The following is a 16,081-nucleotide window of genomic DNA, read 5'->3' as shown; positions in this document are numbered from 1 at the left end:
ATTCTGACAGACAGACTTCTGCGTTAGAAGGGAAATGGCCTTATGGAAGGACAAGTAGGAACTGGTATCTAGCCTATATGGTGAAATTTTTTCCTCTATCACAATGCTGTAAGATGGAGTATCATTCATTATTAAAGATGATCTTCTCCAACTCTAAGAATCTGGAATACCTAGATGGCTGATGCTTTAACTTTAGAATATTTTATCCAGAATACCTTGAATATTAAGATATTAAAGCAATTGGATCCACAGCTCAGACCATAATCCAGATCTCCCAATGATTGCTTCCTGGAATTCCTGCTCCCTTCAGATGGTGAGGGGAGTTTGCTGGAGAGAACAGCTTCCTTTGCAAAAGTGAAAACAAAGCCTCGGGCCATGTCATCAGTTCCTTGCCTGGACAGTCCTGTGCAAGGCTGTTCAGCTAACCCTTTGTAGAATATGAGCAAGACATCAGAGAACTCTTTCCTGCTGCAGTCAGCATTGAAGGACTTGGGTTCATCCCTGAGGTGACACTGCCTCCCAGAGGCCCGCACCTGGTGCTGCACCTATAACAGGGAAATCTCGAGGCTCAGGAAATGGATTGGCTGCTGGGAATAGGTTTTGTCCTCCTCCAGGCATTAATGACCTACAAGCCTCTTCCCCATGGTATGTGTGGCTAATCCAAAGTATAAAGATAGAATGTGTCAGTGTAGAGTTGGGATTCCCAGACAGCCAGAAAGGAGGAACAAGGGGAAGGAGGCTGTTTACATACTGACTTTTGTGCTGAACAGTAATTTTGACTTGTATGGAGTTACTACACTGCTGTTACCATCCTGGAGAAAATGTTCTCAAGTGGGATCAATCTTAAGAACTGTTATTTTAGCTTTATTTTAAGGAGTTTCTTGGGAGTCTAACCAAGATCCAATTCCTGATTTCCATCTCCTTTCCCTATCAGGTCTCTTCTCAGTTTTTAAAAGGAATGAAAATAGGTTAAGGCCTCTACCACAATTTCCAAATACCTTACACATAGTAGATGTTCATTAAAATGCTCCCTGAAAGTATTTTTACCATCTGGCATAAACAGAAACTATGACATCTCCCATTTGAAGCTGCCTTGCCTCCCACCTGCAGCAAAGTTGGAAGGCACACTTCCATTTTTGGCCAAATAAGGGGCTGCACCGAGGGTAGTGATTTCACTTTAATTTTGCTATTATAATGAATAAATGATAAGTAACACAGCATAAAAAACAGTAAAACTTTTGTCTTTCAAGACTGGAAAATTACATGCAAATGGTAACTCGAAAAGGGAGACAAATTACCTTCAAGTCCCAAACTGTTCTTATGAGTTTGAAGATACAAGAAGCATCATACAAATTAATAAGAATTCCAAAACTATGGATGAGAAAAATGATTTTTTAAATATAATGTATACTTAAGGATGCTACTGATAGATTCCCTAAAATACTCAGAATTAAGAGCATTGTAGAACTGAGAATTCTGATTTGCTCCCTTAATGCCCACATACCCATGTTTCCTTCTAAATGAGTCTAGCTTTTCTAGAAAAGCACTTAAGAATACTTTCTCTGCTTTGGTGGCCTCACTTAGAAGTCTTGTAGGTTTCTTCATGCTTTCCTTGGGTCTTTTCACCTAACCCTGGATAGGGAGGGTGCAGGTGAATCCATCTTTCTGTTTAGTCATTCATATCCAGATCAAATTCAGGATACAGCTCCTTGGTGGTCACACCTCTGATCCTGGCTAAAATAGCAGAATGATATCATAAGAGAAATGAAAATTAGGAAAGAGGATGCTGTCAAAATCCTGGCAGGAAAATGACCTGATATTTTTGAACACAAACTTCTCAAACCCATCTTGTCAAATTCAAACTTTTCACCTAAAGTTTCAAGACTTCCACTTATCAATCCTCACATTTTTTACTTCATTCGTTTTTCCCTGTGACTCTTTCCTACAAGGTTAAACCAATTTCTATGCTCCTCATTCTTTTTTCCTTCGGGCCCAGATCATCATCTCATCCATGCACAAATACTGTAAGATTACACCTCAGCATTCTCCTCTTGGAAGTATTTTCTGATGACACCCAATTCACTTTTTCCCCCTCCAATTTATCCTTTCAATTCCAAATTCTCTCCCTCTTCTTCCCCTCCTCACTGAGAAAAAAATAAAAAATCTATTATAAAAACTTATAGTCATGGAAAATACATTTCCACATCAGCCATGTTCCAAAAAATGCATGAAAGAAAATATATTTTTATATCAGAGAGCTTTATCCTCTTTATCAAAGAGCTCTCCCTTATAACTGGGAGAGTTATTCTTATAATTCAGTTAATAATTCAGTATAATTATATAATTCAGTTATTCTTATAACTGAATAAAAAAAAAAAAGGGGGGGGAATCCCCCAAACAAAACCAACATATCCAGTCAAATGTTATATTCAGTATTATTCCACACATCAAAAAGGTCAGGAAATGCATTCTCGTATCTCCCCCTTGAGGTCAACTTGTTCATTTTAATTTTTTTGAATTTTAGTAGCAAACACTAAATAAGATGAGCACTCCCACATAGTGTAGAACAGGAGAGAATTGTACATAAAGATAACAAATATTTTATGTTCACTATAATTTCATAATATTACACTTAATTTCTTACTGTTCTTTCTCTCTCACTGTTATTGCACGGTGTTTCCCTGGTTCTGCTTGCTTCCCTTTGCTGCAGTTCATAAATCTGCTTTTCTGTATTCTTCATAGACATATAGTGCAATATTATTCTATCATGTTAATATACAAACAATGTATTCAGCCATTCCTCAATGGATGGGCAGGAACTCCGTTTCCAGGTCTTTACTACTTTGAAAAATGCTACTTCTCAAGAAGAAGAAAACAGAAAGGAGAAAAAGAGGAGAAGAATAATTCAAAAGAAGATAGATTAAAGGAAGGATTGACCTTAACCAAAACAAACTCTAATTGTACAAAGATATTAAGAGGTTTTTTTTGAGGGGCAAAGCATAGTAATCTGAGGAGATGCCCATAAATGGATGAACAAGTTATGGTATATAAATGTGATGAAATACTACTATGCTGTAAGAAATAATGAAGGAGATGTTCAGAGAAAACTAGGGAAAATTTCATGAATTGATACAGAATTAAGTGAAGAGAACCAGGAGAACAATTTATACATGATAAAATCAAATGAAATTATGAATTTTTACCAGAGTAATGACCAACTATGATTCCAGAGAACTAATGATGAAACATGATGCTACCTCCTGACAAAGACCACTCAAGAGTACAGAATGAGACAAATATATTTTTTGGATGTGGCCAATATAGAAATTTATTTTTCTCTAGTTTTTAATTATTAGAGGTGGGGGTGGGAGATGGAACATGGAGATTGGGGTAGGAATGAGAATAAATTTTTGCTGACTGAAAAAAACCCTTTTATTTTAAAAAAAGTTACTATAAACATTTTGATGTATATATTGCTTTTCTGTTTTATTACTGATATATAAGAGGCATGTATGTAGTTAGTACTTGTATCTTTGGATCAAAGGATTACAACCATTTTAGTCACTTTCTTAGCATAATTCAAACTGTTTACCAAAATGGTTAGATCAATTCACAACTTTATTTAGTATTTTCTTATGCTTTTCTTTCTAAAAGCCCTCCAACACTGACTATTCTCATCTTTTATCATCTTTGGATGTGAGGTGAAACCCTAAGAATTGTTTTGATTATCATTTCTAATTATTAGTTATTTGGAACAATTATTCATATGGTTGTTTGCAATTTTCCTCTTTTCCTTTTGATGTCTGTTCATATCCTTTTGGGGAATGACTTAAGTCCTATACTATATTTGTGATAGTTTCTTACATGTCTTGATTATCAGACATATATATCTGATGTTTAAGTATGCATCAGACATACTTGATGCAAAAAAATTTTCCCCATTGACATTCCCCATTGCATCTGGAAACAGACTATATGCAAAAGTGGTTTTTAACTCAATTTTAATAATCCATAGGACATAAAATACTTGGGAAATCCCTATTTGACAAGAACTGGAAGGCAGTTTAGTAAGTTTAGATTAACATCTACAATATAATGTATAAGTTCAAAATGAATAAAAGACCTGACAATTAAAAATCGCACCATTAAAAAAATTAGAAGAGAATCAGATTGGGTACCTTTTCATAGTTATAGTAGGAGGGAAATTCTCCAACTTTCATAGAACTGTCCTTAAGGACCTATGGGCTGCTGCTAGCCCTCATGAAATAAGTGAACAGGTCTTTTGACAACAATCTAAAATGATTATTAATTGCTAAATAGCTCTCCGGGTATATACAACATGACAGACTTGTAGATGAAGTTGGAAAAGAGCTTAAAAGAAAAGAGCTTGAAACAAATTGGATGCTCTTCATTTGGGGGAATGACTGAATGATGTTCCAAAAATGGAATAGTGTATTATTGTCTCATAGGAAATTAGGAATGTGGAGAATTAAGAGAAATATGGGAACACTTATACAATCTTATGTATAGTGAGTTGTGTAGGATCAGAACAATTAACAAGATGATTACAGTAATGTAAAGTGCAAGAGGAAAGACTTCATGAAACAGGCCTCATCTCCCTTAGTAAAGAAATAATAGAAAAATGGTAAATGCATTTCCAGACTTGGCCAACATGTTGATTTATTTTGCTTGTTTACATTTATAACAATGAAAAGCTTCCATTTTAGGGGGTGTTTTTGGGTTGTGATGGAAATGCTTAAAAAAAAAAAAAAAAGAGGAAAGTATGAATAAATACTACCTTGTTAAATTTAATACACATTTTGAAAAATGTGTGTAAAAGAAGTTCAGCTTCATATATGAGCCTCTTTTACTCTGTATAATGAAATGTCTGTTGAGTTCATAATTAAAAAGGAATTTAAGAAGAATTTAAAAGCACATCTATAGTTTCTTCTATATCCATACAGGACTATATCTAGTCATCCCAGATAGACACCCAAGTTATAACTAAAAGCTTCCAGAGAAAGAGATTTTTAGTAGGTACAAAATGGATAATTGAGCAACAAAGAGCTGTTCTGTTTCTTTTAAGGTTGCTGCATTAACAAGTTAGATACTGGAAACATTTAAAGCACTTCAGTTATCTACCAGAGTTGGGTGAGGAAATTATCAGAAAACTATCCCAATTTAAGACCTAAGGAAATCACAGACATCTATCACAGCCTAAAAGCCCCTAAAATCTTAAACTGTGGAATTGGTATTCAGTTAAAGACAAGGAATTAGAAGAATGTACACAAAGCAGTGACAACAGGGTTGAAAATATTGGATTACTTTAGAAAAGACAAAGCAATGGACATGGAGAGGGTAGAGGTGCTATCTGAATTCAAGAAATTTCCAATCACTCACCTAATTTTCCCATTAACATCTGGCCCACATCTTTAATGTCATTGTATTCATGAAGCAGGGAAATGTGGTCCTCCAGCTCAGATACAACATAGCCTCTGAGAAACACAGAAAGACATGGAGACAATGAAAAGTTGTAAGAAAATTAGAGATTGCAATAGAAATCTAGAATAACATGTCTCCTAAACTAAAGTAAAATGACATGTAGACTGGGGCTTGGTGGTCATGAATAAAGCAATGGAATTAGATAGTAACAGTTCTACATTTATTGGCTGTGTGACCACTGACAAAACACTTCTCTGAACCAGTTTCCTTATCTGTAAGATGGGGTTAATATTTACACAGGCTACTTTACAGTGAATTTGTAAGGGAAGCCTTTAAAGAGAGAACAAAGGAGGGAAGAGAGGGCTGTGCTTTTCTCATTAAAAGAAAGCTCAAAAATTCAGGGAATTGATTAGTCTGACCTCTCTTTTTTTTAATTTAATAGTTTTTTTCCCCCCCAATTACTTGTAAAGATAGTTTTGAACATTCAACTTCTGAAAGATTTTGAGTTCTAGATTTTTCTCCTTCCCCCATCCCCAAGACAGCAAGCAATTTGATATAGGTTATACACATACAACTTTCATTTTATAACTGAGGGAAATTAAACAAGGAGTGAAGTGACTAGGCCATCCTTGCACAGAGCAGGATGGGCAGATCACATTTGAACTCCAATCTTCTGATGTCAAATCCCACATTTATTCCACCACATGGTGCTGTTATGAAAAGCACTTTAGAACTCTGCAAGAAAAGTGATTAAACTGTTTATAGTCTGCCATAAGGAACACACTGTAGGATTTATACTCCAAATGGGTGAATGAGAAACAATCTCTAAGTAACAAATGTATTCGTAAGAGCATTATCTGTAATAAGAAAAGCTGCTAACAAAATATGTGCCCAAAAAGTGGACAACAGCTGAACAAAGAAACTATATTAATGCCATGGAATGTTATTATGCTATAATGAATGATGAATATCATTCATAGAATTCATGTAAGTGTGGGAAGGTCCAGGAAGCATGATGCCAAATGAAAGAAGCATAGCCAAAACTGTTGGATATAGAGACTACAACAATGTCAAAAACACCACCAAGTTAAGTCATATACTTTATTTATGGGTCAAATGTAGGTCAAATTCAATGAGCAATGTTGGTATGGAATATATTCTTCCTTTCTATTAACTGGTAAATGACAAAAGAAAAAAGTGACAAGATCAACCTCAATCACTGGATTAGGTAAACTAATGTTCTGGAGGAATATACTGTGTGTGTATGTATAGAGAGGGAAGAAATTGGTGTCAAATTAAAACATTAAAAAAATAGTATACTTGGGAGAGAGTACAACATGAATATGGATATCTACATAGAATGCAAATACCAATTCCTACTCAAACAGTAAAACTAGCCAATTGATCATATTCAATATTAATCCAACAAGGAGCTTAGGAAAGAGTTCCAAGAGGGTCTTAGACACTAAAATAGAAGTTTGAGGTGTATTTGTAAATGGTGCCTTTTCTATCACCTAGGTCCCTGCTCTTTTCATGCTCCTCTTTTTTATTATAACAAAAGAAAAATAAACTACAGACTATTTACTTTTGGTGGAGAGAATAATATAGATTCTAAGAGACTAGTGAATTATAAGTTAAGGCACTGATTTGATTTTCAAAATTTGTGAGCTCCCTTCCAAAGACTCTTTGAAGTTTAAGTAGTTTTATGAACTCTACAAGGGAAAGAAACTCTAGAAATACAAAGTCCTCAATCCACCGATTCAAAGAGTAAAACTCATGACAGTCTAACTCCTAGATCTCAACCTTGTACCCAAAATGCCTGATGATGCTATTTTGTAAATATTCTTACGATCTTTTTCAGGTGTGTATCTCCTAGCTCAATCATTGAATTTAAGAGGTAGAATCAATCTTTCCAATTATCTAGTCCAACCCTCTCAGATAAGGAAAATGAAGGTGTGACAGGATAAAACAAGTTAGTTCTAGAGTCAAATGTTAGGTCTAGCACTTTGTTACCATACCATTAGTATTCCCAAGGGAAGAGGCTGGGCCTCCTTCTATTAATTGGAAAATTCCCTATGGAAGAGATCATATGGTATAGCACAGAGGCCACATGTAGAGTCAGAAAAGAATGAGGTTCTAGTCCTCACCCTGCTATTTATTAGCTATAAAACATAGGGAAAGTCTGTCTGACTCCCAGCTTTTTTATCTGTAAAAGCGGGACACTAAGGTTTGTACTATCCAACTTTACTGAGGTTCTGTGAGCCTCAAATTGATGTTTCTAAACTGTAAAATGATGTACATCTGTGCTATTATTCTTCCTTCCTTCTTACAACATCCCTTGAACACTTAACATGATGCTTTGTATATTGTGGGTCCTCGGACTATGTTATTTTTAATAAACAAATCCCAGACACAGATGAAGGATTTCACAACAAATTTAGTAATAAATGTACTCAGCCATCAACTGGGAAATCTCTTGATCCAAGGTATCTCTCTTTTGCTTTAGCTCCTGGATTTCCAGCCTTAGGGATTCCTCATTTGTCTCATTAGCCTGGCCAAATTTGGGAGCAGGCACCTAAATGGCATAACAAGAAAAAGATGTGAGTATTGACCTATCTATCTGCCAATATGGTAAGTCCCCTAGTATCCATATCAACTGAATTCCTGAGTTCTCTTTCCAATTCTCTCCTGCCAAAAGCAGAATAGTACAGTGGAAAGACCCTTGGCTTAGGGTTGACACTTTCAGGTTGTATGCATAGCCTTAACTCATCTGACATCCCAGAACAATTCCTCTATCTCAGTTTGCACTACCTACTTCCCAGGATTGTTGTAAAGAAAGGACTTTGTAAAACTTGAAGTGCTATAGGAATTTTACCTTTCTATCTACCAAGTGCCAAGGGTTGGAGTTAGGGTTTTTTCAATACTTTCCTCTTTAGTCTTTCTTTCTTCTTAGAGATAGCTTGAAGGAAAAATAAGAAAGTGATACACTTAAGGTTTAAAGAGTAGGCTCCCTGGAACATGTCCTTAGAATGATTCAGAAGGAATTGAAGAAGATAATTCAAGGTGAAGAATAGGAAAAACTAATTCTTGACAAAGAATAATGAAATTATTCCTTGAGGTTCAATGAACTGCCATAGATTATCCCACATATCTCCTTGATATCTCTGGACCTCAGTTATTTTACCTGTAAAATGATGAGATTAGACTAGATAATTTATGCCAAGCACAGTGGGAATGCTAACAGGGATTAAAAGTTAAATAACAGTCACAAAGGACTGTTAAATTCAATTTACTAAAGGAAATTATAATGGACCAAAAAACAGGCCCTTCCTTCCCCCTCTACCCCCCCACTAGAATGAAGGTATAATCTCTGAGTAACAGCTAACAGAGAATGTGAAAGAAGGTGGCATTTGAACTGAATTTTGAAAGAAGTCATGGATTGGTGCTCCAGGCATGGAGGACAGCCAGTGTAAAAGTACAGAGATGGGAGATGGAGTACTGACTGTGTGTGAAGGACAGCAAGTACCCCAGTTTGATTAGACACTAAAGAATGATGTGGTAAAAAAAACTATAAAGATAGGAAGGGACCAGATTGTGAAGAATTTTAAGTATCAGAGGGATTTACAGTTGATACAAGTTGTGATATTTGATTCTGATGAAATATCATTATGCTGTAAGAAATTATAAAGGGGATGATTTCGGAAAAACCTAAAACTCATATAAACCAATACAAAGTAAAGCGAGGAGAACTAGAACATTGTACATAATAACTACAATATTGTAATGACTCAACTGTTAAAGACTTAGCCACTCTAATCAATACAGTGATCCAAGACAATTCCAAAAGGTTCACAAAGAAAACTGATGAATTCTGAATTAGGAGGGTGACTGAAGCATACTACCCCCCCTTTTTTTGTTTCTGCAACATAGTTAATATGGAAATATGTTTTGTATGAATTCATATGTATAATTCATATTACTCGCCTTGTCAATGGATAAGGGAGGACTAGAATAGAGAATCCAGAATTTTTAAAAATGTATGTTAAAAAATGTTTCCCCCCCCCTAATTTTAAAAAACATAAAGTTTTGAGTTCCAAATTCTATACTTCCACCCACTCCCTGAGATGGATATATAGCTTATCCATATGCAATTATATGAAACATTTCCATATTAGTCACAAATAAAAGGAAAAAAAAAAAGAAAGAGAAAATAGCATGCTTCAGTCAGTATTCAATCAATATCAATTCTTTCTCTGGAAGGGGATACTATGCCTTATCATTAATCTTTTGGGATTATCTTGAATCATTTATTGCTGAGAACTAAGTCATGACAATTAATCATCATACAATATTGCTGTTAATATATACAAAGTTCTTCTGAAACATCTTCACAGTTAAAGGTTTGGATAAAGGCCTCATTTCCAAAATATATAGAGAATTGACTCTAATTTATAAGAAATCAAGCCATTCTCCAATTGATAAATGGTCAAAGGATACAAACAGACAATTTTCAGATGATGAAATTGAAACTATTTCCACTCATATGAAAGAGTGTTCCAAATCACTATTGATTAGAGAAATGCAAATTAAGACAACTCTGAGATATCACTACACACCCGTCAGATTGGCTAAGATGACAGGAAAAAATAATGATGTTGGAGGGGATGCAGGAAAACTGGGACACTGATGCATTGGTGGAGTTGTGAACGAATCCAACCATTCTGGAGAGCAATCTGGAATTATGCCCCAAAAGTTATCAAATTGTGCATACCCTTTTTTTTTTTTTAAATTTAATAGCCTTTTATTTACAGGATATATGCATGGGTAACTTTACAGCATTAACAATTGCCAAACCTCTTGTTCCAATTTTTCACCTCTTACCCCCCACCCCTCCCTAGATGGCAGGATGACCAGTAGATGTTAAATATATTAAAATATAAATTAGATACACAATAAGTATATTTGACCAAAACGTTATTTTGCTGTACAAAAAGAATCAGACTCTGAAATATTGTACAATTAGCTTGTGATGGAAATCAAAAATGCAGGTGTGCATAAATATAGGGATTGGGAATTCAGTGTAATGGTTTTTAGTCATCTCCCAGAGTTCTTTTTCTGGGCATAGCTGGTTCAGTTCATTACTGCTCCATTAGAAATGATTTGGTTGATCTCATTGCTGAGAATGGCCAGGTCCATCAGAACTGGTCATCATATAGTATTGTTGTTGAAGTATATAATGATCTCCTGGTCCTGCTCATTTCACTCAGCATCAGTCTGTAAGTCTCTCAGGCCTTTCTGAAATTATCCTGTTGGTCATTTCTTACAGAACAGTAATATTCCATGATATTCATATCCAATTTTTCAGCATTCTCACTGATGGACATCCATTCAGTTTCCAGTTTTAGCCACTACAAAAAGGGCTGCCACAAACATTTGGCACATACAGGTCCCTTTCCTTCTTTAGTATCTCTTTGGGGTAACCCAGTAGAAATACTGCTGGATCAAAGGGTATGCACAATTTCCCTTTGATCCAGCAGTGTTACTGTGTTACTACTGGGCTTATATCCCAAAGAGATTATAAAGAAGGGAAAGGGACCTGTATGTGCAAATGTTTGTGGCAGCCCTTTTGTGAGTGGCTAAAACTGGAAACTGAATGGATGTCCATCAGTTGGAGAATGGCTGAATAAATTGTGGTATACGAATATTATGGAATATTATTGTTCTGTAAGAAATGACCAGCTTTAGGGGAGGGGGTGGGGGGGTAAGAGGTGAAAAATTGGAACAAGAGGTTTGCAATTGTTAATGCTGTAAAGTTACCCATGTATATATCCTGTAAATAAAAAGGCTATTAAATTAAAAAAAAAAAAAATAAAAAATAAAAAAAAAAAAAAAAAAAGAAATGACCAGCAAGAGGAATACAGAGAGGCTTGGAGAGACTTACATGAACTGATGCTAAGTGAAATGAGCAGAACCAGGAGATCATTATATACGTCAACAATGATACTGTATGAGGATGTATTCTGATGGAAGTGGATTTCTTTGACAAAGAGACCTAACTCAGTTTCAATTGATCAATGATGGACAGAAGCAGCTACACCCAAAGAAAGAACACTGGGAAATGAATGTATACTGCTTGCATTTTTGTTTTTCTTCCTAGGTTATTTCTACCTTCGGAATCCAATTCTCCCTGTGCAACAAGAGAACTGTTCGGTTCTGTACACATATGTTGTATCTAGGATATACTGTGATATATTTAACATATATAGGACTGCTTGCCATCTGGGGGAGGGGGTGGAAGGAAGGAGGGGAAAAATCGGAACAGAACTGAGTGCAAGGGATAACGTTGTAAAAAATTACCCTGGACATGGGTGCTGTCAATAAAAAGTTATTATTAAAAAAACAAAACAAAACAAAACAAAACAAAACAAAACACAAAAAAACCCCACAAAGTTCTCCTGGTTCTGTTTACTTCACTATGAATCATCGGTTCATGTCTTTCCAGGTTTTTCTGAAATCTTCCTGTGTCATTTCTTATAGCACAATAATATTACATTTTAAACATATACTGCACCTTATTTAGCTATGACCCAGTTGAGGAGCCTCCCTTTGAGTTCCAATTTTTAAAAAAAGCTGCTATAGATATTTTCATGCATATAGGTTCTTTCCCCTTTTTTTGGATGCCTTTGAGATACAGAGTATTATTGCTGGATCAACGAATATGCAGTTTTATAGCCCTTTGGACATAGTTCCAAATTGCTCTCAAGAATGGTTGGATCAGTTTTCTTGTGCAGCAGCATAATTGTGGAAGTATGTATAAATATTTTAACATGTCTAATATATATTGGTTTGCTTGCCATCTAGGGGAGGGGATGAGGGTAAGGAGAAAAGCTGAAACACAAGGCTATGCACGGGTCAATATTGTCAAATTATCCATGCATATGTTTTGAAAATAAAAAGCTTTAAAAATAAAAAAAAGGAAATATGTATAGAAGAATTGCCATATATTCAATTACTTGCTGTCTAAAGCAGAGGATGAGAAGGAGAAAAAAATTTGGAACACAAGGTTTTGCAAGAGTGAATGTCAAAAATTATCTATGCTACATTTAAAAAATAAAAAAAAAAAAATACACTAGAATATAGCCCAAAAAGAATATAGAGAAACATGCAAAGACTTGTATGAACTGATGCAAAGTCAAATAAAACAGAACCAAGAAAACAAAAAAACAAACAAAAAAATGGAAGAATTAGTTCACACAGATGTTTCAATGAATTAGTATCCCAGTTTTCTTCCATCCTGTCTAATATCCAATATAAAACTTAATTTTAAAAATATTCAAACCGTGTAGAAAAAACAGTTGAGATCCTTAACTGAGAGGGTGGAAAACAGGAGGAGGTATGGGAGGTTTGAGGAAAGAAGATAAAGTATGAAATAGTATCTGTGCAAAATGGCAATAGAGCATCAATTAGGGAGAAATAAAAGGATTGCTTTGCTACAAGGAGAGTCTCATTAAAGTTAGATAATATAAATTAGTAATGTATCTAGTCAGCTTGGTTGCATGATATTCTGCAGCTTTATTCAGCAACACAAATAGGATCATGAAAAGTAGGTGGTAGGAGTAATGTGAAGCTAATTTTGGGCAAGGCATGATTGTCAACGGGACAAAGGAGTAAGGAAAAAATGGAGTCAAATGGCATAACACAAGATCAAAGTAGAGAAAGTACTGAAGACTGGATGGACTAGAAGTCAATATGAGCTGAAAAACAAATTTAGGAGGGGTAAAATATAGGGAGAGATGGAATGATAGGTTATAAGAGGAATATGAGAGCTTTTCATTGTGAAGGTATGCATGGAGATAGAGTGATAACCATTCCTGGAGATAAATCATGGGATTTGAGGACATGCTAGATAGTGAATGCCTTGAGAAAAAAATGAGAATGACCTGGGACTAGTAAATGTTAGCCACCATGATTTTGCTTTTTTAAAAAGATCACAAAATGCTTCTAATCTAACTTCTACTGAAATTGCCTTAAAATTAGGGATTACATTAACTTTTTTTTCTTAAGAAAAAAAAAAAAAAGAATATGATTCAGACAAATAAAAAGGAAGAGAATCCCAGGCTGGGGTAAATACAGAGGAGGAAATAAACTTGGCATTTTGGGGGGACAATGAAACCAGCATGACCGGAAGAAAAGAAACATTTAGAAATGAGATTAGAAAGGTAGAACAAGGGGCAGCTACATGTAAAATGGATAGAGCACTAACCCTGAGGTCAGGAGGACCTTAGTTCAAATCTGAGCTCAGATATTTAACCTAGCTGTGTGACCCTGGGCAAGTCACTTAACTCGAAATGTCTCAGGAAAAAATAAATAAATTTACAATTTTAAAAAAAAGAAAGGCAGAACAAGACCAGATTGTATAAAGTCTTATATAACTGACTCAGAAGTTACTTCTGAGTATCAAACTGATCTTTTGGCTATTTAGGCATTATTAAAGGTCTTTGAGCTTGAGAGTAATGTGATGTGTTTTAACAAAATTAATCTGGAAATGGCAGTGTAAATGATGAGCTGGAGGGAAAACATAATAAGAATGAGGAGGCCAATAGTTCATATATGAAGAGGTAAGGACCTGAACTGGAGCTGTTTCAATGGAAATGAAAAGGGACAGGTAGGAAAGGCATTACAAAGAACATAAAGAATCTGAGAAACCTGGGGAGAAGGGAGAGGGAAAGATCACAGATGACTGCATGATAGTCAGGAGGAAGCAGCAAATCTGACAAGACAAAACTGATGAGATCAGTTTTAGATGCAGTGAGTGTAACTAGTGAGATGAAAGCAAGACACTAAATGGAAAATATCCAGGATGCAGTTGGAAATGTAAAACTCATATTAAAGGCCAGAATGAAAGAAACCGATCTGGAAATCATAAGTAATGACCAAGCAGTAAAAGAAATGACCATTGAAAACCACAGAGTAAATTATCAAGTATAGAAAGAAAAGAATAGGGAATTTAGGAAAAGGAATCAGAGGAATGAATAGTCAAGTAATTGAAAAAAGCAGAACAGTATTAACTCATGAAGTGGGAAGAGAGTTCTATGAGGGAAGCAGCAAAGAATTTCTGCAAGGAGGTAAGAAGAATGAAGGATTAAAAAAAAAAAAAAAAAGGCCACTGGGTATGAGTGGAAAGGGCAGAAATAAGACTGCCAAGAGTTAAAGTGCAAGCGGGTGATGAAGGCAGCAGGTTGGTTTGGCAAAGAATGATAAAGGAGAAATAGGACGGTAACTAGTGGGGCAGTAAGATTAAACAAAGTTTTTTTTGTCTGTTTTTCTCCTCTCTCAAGATTGGGGAGACCTGTGTTTTTACAGTTGGAGCGGAACCAACCAGTTGGGAGGTAAAAATTGTAGAGAGAAATTATAGCACAAGGTTCTAAGGAAAGCAGAGGGAAGACACAGGTTAGCTTTGGACAGCACTTCATTTGAGTAAGGCGAGGATGACAAAACAAAGAGGGAGAAATATTTTGAGTTAAGAGGAAACTAGATGAAATAACATCAGATTTCCTTTCTGGATCTGTTATCTTAGACAAGCAGGAGACAGATAAGCCTTCACTTCATCAGACATTTAATAAGCCGCATGTTTATTATGGCAACATACATCGTGTATAGGTGGAAGAAGACACTAGAGGCATGAGAAAAGGAAAGATTTGGAAAAGATGCTGTGAAAACTTCTGTTACAGAATCAAAGAGATCCAGAAAAAGATCGCTGTGCTGTAACTGAGGAGGCCCAGAGAGATTGGGGAAAGATATACGGCCTGTACGGCACGAGGAGGAAGGAAGGATGCACGAGCGCCTGCAGACATACTCACAGGGGATCGAAAAGCCGCTGAATGGCGTTTGGGGAGTCCCAGTCGGGCCCTGGAAAGCAACCAGAGAAAAGGGATGGTTAGGGACCCAGGGTTTGCGGGGCGGGGGGAGACTAGAAAGGTTACCTGAGAGCTCGGGAGCCCTCTGGAGGTGAAGACAGGTGGGAAAGGGACACTGGACCAGGCCAGGGCATTTGGGAAGGGATGGGAAGGGATAAGGAGAGTCTACTCCAAGGGGAGAGGTCCATAAGCAGGGTCTCGGAGGCGCCGAGGGTCCCCGGGGAAAAAAATATCAATGGAAAGGGATGGATCCTTGAATTGGTTTCTTTAAAGGGGACTGAGGTCTAGGATAAGAGTTCGCTGAAGGTCGGTCTCCTAAAGGAGGAATCGCATCTTGAGATAGAAGTTTCTGGAGCGGAGAGGAGGATCTTTGGGGATGCTCAGGATGGGCGAGCAGGAAAGGAAGGACAAGCATTTATTAGGCGCCCACGGAAACAGGGCCCCAGGAGGGGCGGAGGTCTCTCGAGGAGGGTTTTTCTGAAGGATGCCGGATTTCTGGGGAGGGAGCCAAGAGGAGACTCTTCCCCGCCGCACCTCCGGAGGCCCGGGGTTCTGGGCTCCCCTCCCGAGGGTTTCTGCAGCGAGCGCGACTCCAGGGCTGCCAGGGAGCGGGGAAGCGGGCGGGCCGAGGGTCGCTCCTGCTCCGGGACGAGAGCGCGCGCCAGCCAGGGGGTAAGGAATAGAAACGCGGGAGCCAAGCAGCGTCGCGGGCGGGGCCAGGC

At 36.8% G+C, this 16,081-nt stretch overlaps 1 protein-coding gene across 1 annotated transcript; it reads right to left on the bottom strand.

Moving 5' to 3' along the window:
• Nucleotides 1-1,159: 1,159 nt before the first annotated feature.
• Nucleotides 1,160-15,936, bottom strand: SWI5 (SWI5 homologous recombination repair protein; the record flags this gene model as incomplete). Its single annotated transcript, XM_031949332.1, has 4 exons — nt 1,160-1,734; nt 5,401-5,495; nt 15,303-15,351; nt 15,894-15,936. Coding segments are annotated over 4 exons (252 nt in total), but the record flags the coding sequence as incomplete, so codon positions are not given.
• Between the last annotated feature and the right edge of the window lie 145 nt (nt 15,937-16,081).

Source organism: Sarcophilus harrisii, chromosome 2, assembly GCF_902635505.1.
Source record: "Sarcophilus harrisii chromosome 2, mSarHar1.11, whole genome shotgun sequence".
NCBI classification, from domain to species: Eukaryota; Metazoa; Chordata; class Mammalia; order Dasyuromorphia; family Dasyuridae; genus Sarcophilus; species Sarcophilus harrisii.
The sequence above is the reverse complement of the archived record's forward strand: the minus strand, read 5'-3'. Positions and strand labels throughout refer to the sequence as shown.